This window comes from Monopterus albus, unplaced genomic scaffold (genome assembly GCF_001952655.1).
Source record: "Monopterus albus unplaced genomic scaffold, M_albus_1.0 scaffold46.1, whole genome shotgun sequence".
Lineage (NCBI taxonomy): Eukaryota > Metazoa > Chordata > Actinopteri > Synbranchiformes > Synbranchidae > Monopterus > Monopterus albus.
In genome coordinates, this window is record NW_018127926.1 from 3,212,584 (window position 1) to 3,216,467 (window position 3,884).

At 40.8% G+C, this 3,884-nt stretch overlaps 1 protein-coding gene across 5 annotated transcripts in view; it reads right to left on the reverse strand.

The window, feature by feature from the left end:
* The window catches only part of st3gal4 (ST3 beta-galactoside alpha-2,3-sialyltransferase 4), a 29,538-nt gene that overhangs the window by 12,477 nt on the left and 13,177 nt on the right, over window positions 1–3,884 (reverse strand). For 4 of the 5 annotated variants that reach the window (XR_002274989.1, XR_002274988.1, XR_002274990.1 and 1 more), the window contains exons 5-7: window positions 2,304–2,393; window positions 1,175–1,272; window positions 1,027–1,090 (exon numbers count right to left, since the gene is read on the reverse strand). Coding sequence is in view for 2 of the 5 variants with exons in the window: in XM_020600433.1 (XP_020456089.1) it covers window positions 1,027–1,090; window positions 1,175–1,272; window positions 2,304–2,393 (252 nt within the window). In the remaining 3 variants the exon portion in view is untranslated. The remainder of the gene's footprint in view (window positions 1–1,026; window positions 1,091–1,174; window positions 1,273–2,303; window positions 2,394–3,884) is intronic. The other variant, XM_020600434.1, reaches the window with a different exon arrangement.

Consider the following 3,884-nt stretch of genomic DNA (forward strand, 5'->3'; position numbering starts at 1 on the left):
TTCTGTGTCTTGGGCTGGTTGTGGGTCCTCCGGGGCGGGGGGGGGGGGGTTCTTGTAGCCAATGATGTTCTTTAGGCTCTTCCACACCAGATGAGGGGTCATTGATTGAAAGCTGGTTCCTCAGGTTTTCAGAGTAGCTCCTCTTTGCTGCTCTGTTCTCCCTTGTCAGTGTGTTCCTGGCCTGGCTGTACAGAGTCCTGTCCCCACTTCTGTAAGCCTCCTCTTCGGCACGACGAAGCTGCTTGAGTCTTGCTGTAAACCAGGGCTTCTTGTTGTTGTATGTGCAGAAGCACTTTTTGGGCATGCACACATCCTCACAGAAACTGATATAAGATGTCACAGTGTCAGTGAGTTCATCCAGGTCTGTAGCTGCAGCCTCAAATTCACTCCAGTCTGTGCAGTCAAAGCAGGTCTGTAGCTCTGACTTAGCCTCCTCAGTCCAGCTCTTCACTGTTTTGACTACAGGCTTCGCAGCTTTAAGTTTCTGCCTGTAGGTTGGAATAAGGTGGACTATGCAGTGATCAGAGAGTCCGAAGGCTGCGCGGGGGAAAGAGCGATAGGCGTCTTTTATTGTTGTGTAGCAGTGGTCCAGTGTGATTTTGTCCCTGGTGGGACAGGTAACATGCTGTCTGTATTTGGGCAGTTCTTGGGTGAGATTTGCTCTGTTAAAGTCACCTAGAACAATGAGTGGAGAGTTGGGATGTTCTAGCTCCATGCTAGTTATCAGTTCTGCAAGTAGCTGTACATGGGGACTAAACACATATAATAGGATATGAGCCAGAGCCAGAGCATAGCTATGACCAGTCCCAGTGTTTCAAAAACTTTTGCTGTTGTAGTGTCCTTGCTCATATATTTGTTGCCGACAATCCTGAAGAGGTAGTATTTTATGCTTATTACAAACTATGAACTTATTCAGTAAACTGAAATAAATGACAACAATGCCTAATAAAAAACTGAAACCTTGGTTACAATAAAATGTTGATCTTTAGTATCATTAACAGGCTTGATAAGACTGCTCACACTTACCCTTCAATGTTGGCTGGCATTTGATAATTTGTAGTTTTAGAAAGAATTTTCAGTAGCATCAGCTCTGGGAGGATAAGGCCAGAATAAGAAGTAAATAAACAGTAAAAGTAAATAAACAGAATAAGAGGGGTACATAAAGCCAACATACCGCTCCCTTTAGTGCCATAAGGTAATGCAAATTTTGATGTAGGCTCCCGCCAGAAGAAATCCTCCATTTTCAAAAAGAGCTTCGTCTGTCTGCTAATGCTACATAAAAAAATGTCAGAGAAGGAATTATGACATAATACTGCAGTGCAAAGGGTTTCGTTGTATACTACAGGAGGGTTTGCAGCTGAAAAAGGAAGAAGGATACGAATGAGATATAAAACAGCATGGGCGAAGAAAACTGTTTACTTTAATTTTTGGCTATAATATAGCCATCAAACCACACAACAGACATACCAACTGTGTTGCCAAACAGTACAGGGTTTATAATGCCTCTTGGAAAATTGCTGACTGATGCCTTAAGTTTCCCAAATGTTTTGGTGTCTATTAAGCAGGTAAACCAGACTCTTTCTAAGCAAGCCAGCCATTTACATGATGTCATTTAATTCCCTCATTAAAAACCTCTGTTGGCATTTCTCTGCTGAGGAGAAGGAAATGAAAACAGTAACATTCACAGAGCCTGTGGAGTGAGACAAATGTGGCAGGTTGTCATGTGAAACAGTTGCTTCTCTGTGTGCACTGGCTTCAGACTACAGCTGTTTATGACCCACTGTTGGTGGCAGTGAGTCTTTCAGACATTTATTACCCTTGTGTGCCAGCTTGCTCTCCATAGGAGATCGGGACAAATCTCTGGGGAGCGTGTCTAATTAGGGAAATGTCACTATTGCCTGGAGGGCCTCTATCTCACTGTAATGACAGATATGAAAAACCAAGACAAACAGGCCATAATACTAATCCAAATCATATATTTACACAGGGATAAACATGGGGATTATGACTCCTGACTGTCTGAATAGTCAAGGAGTCAAGGTCTACTGGACTGAAGAACCATTTCATCAATTCCACCTGAGAGACTGAAACTTATGATTTAAATGGGAAAATATTTTTTGTAATAAAGTCATTTTCTTTAACACTAAATTTGGCTTTTCCTTCATGACTGCTGAAGACAGGTCCCAACACTTCCAAGAAACCTTAGAAGTATTTTCAAATAATAGATATGGGTATATCTTTGTCCCTTAATAACCCAACCGCTCCCTTCAATTAAAAAAAAAAACAGCCTTGCAATTACTTACTTAATGTTAAGGCGCTCCCAATTCTTCTGGGTTAGCAAGTCACTACAAGGTGACTGGATAGAACTCAGAGACTCAAGGGTGCCTGTGTAACTGAAAAACAGACAATCACCACAACTGCATGAAAACTACTGCTGGGTCCCTAAGTGGCCAGAACAGTCCAAAAGTGCAAGAACTAGTATGTGTGAGGGCCTAAACTGACTAGCACAAGGTTTCTGCAGATTTCATCAAGTTAAATTTGAGACTTTTTAACACCCTTTTTAGACGACAGCAGTTTGACTGACTGACTGCTGTCAGTAACACATGTAACCTGCTCATGCAATGATAAATGAATAATAAAACAAACATATGTAAAAGCACAATCAATTTGTAAGACCTTTCAAAATTGTATTTAAGACCTTTTTAAGACTTTTTAAGGCCTAAAATTCAGATTATTAGATTTTAGACCTTTTAAGGCTTAAGGACCAATGGAAACCCTGCAGCACATATATGTCAAACTCAGGCCTGCGGGCCAAATCTGGCCCATGGTGTAAGTATATTTGGCCAGCGAGATAATTTCAAGTATTTATTAGCGCTGGCCCACCAGTATATATTGCATGCACTGCTAATACTGCGAATCCCAGAATGCTTTGCTAGTGCACTGGCGTGTCAATCAAGAGCCGCAAGCACCTTCAGAAGGTAGAGGGGATGAAAAGAAGTCTGGTTTTGTTGCAGAAAATGCTCACAAAAGCAAACTCTCAAAGTGAGGCTGCTGTAAAGGCTAGTTTTATTGTGGTAGCAGAGATAGCTAAATCAGCCCGGCCCATTAATGAGGGAGATGTGTTTTTTATTTGAAATTTGATTTCTCATGTATGTATAATAGGGATGTCAACGTTAACGTATGATTAATCAAAGTTTTTTTAACGCGTTACTATTTTTTTTTACGCAAATTAATCATTTGATAAGTATTGACCCAAACTCCTTGCCGTCATCGCAGCGCGGATGGTTATCTATTGTGTAATAAGGCCAGGTAACGTGACAGCAAACGTGTGTTACAACACGATGGCAGAAAACACAACGCTAGGTGTGCTGAGCAGCAAGTTTCATTATAAAAAGCTTCCAGATGGAAGTTTGGATGAAACCAAAGTTGTGCGCATTTATTGTAATGATGAACTGTCTTTTCACCAAAGCACAACAAGTTTGAAATACCGTCTTCGGGCCAAACATATTTTGGTAGAGGTTAGTAAAGATGCCAGTGCTGATACAGCATCAACAAGCCGTGCTCTTTTATCTGAAAATGTTAATAAGCTAGTCTGTCTGAGCAACTCGCTGAAAGAAGAGTATATTGTATGATGTATCAGTATGAACCTGGCTCTTATTCATGCACTATAGCTATAATTTTCAGCTTCGAGTCAACTTGTAGTATTTCTCATCTTCTTGGATAATTGTGCAAAAATAGATTGCATAGATAAGTGTCATTCTGGAAACTATAGATAAGATACTGTTAATTTATGCTATTTTACAGACGTGAAGTCTGACGGGCTTGAACTGTTCACTCATGTCTGAAGCATGAGTAAGGGGTTTTTTACAACAGAATCAGGGAAG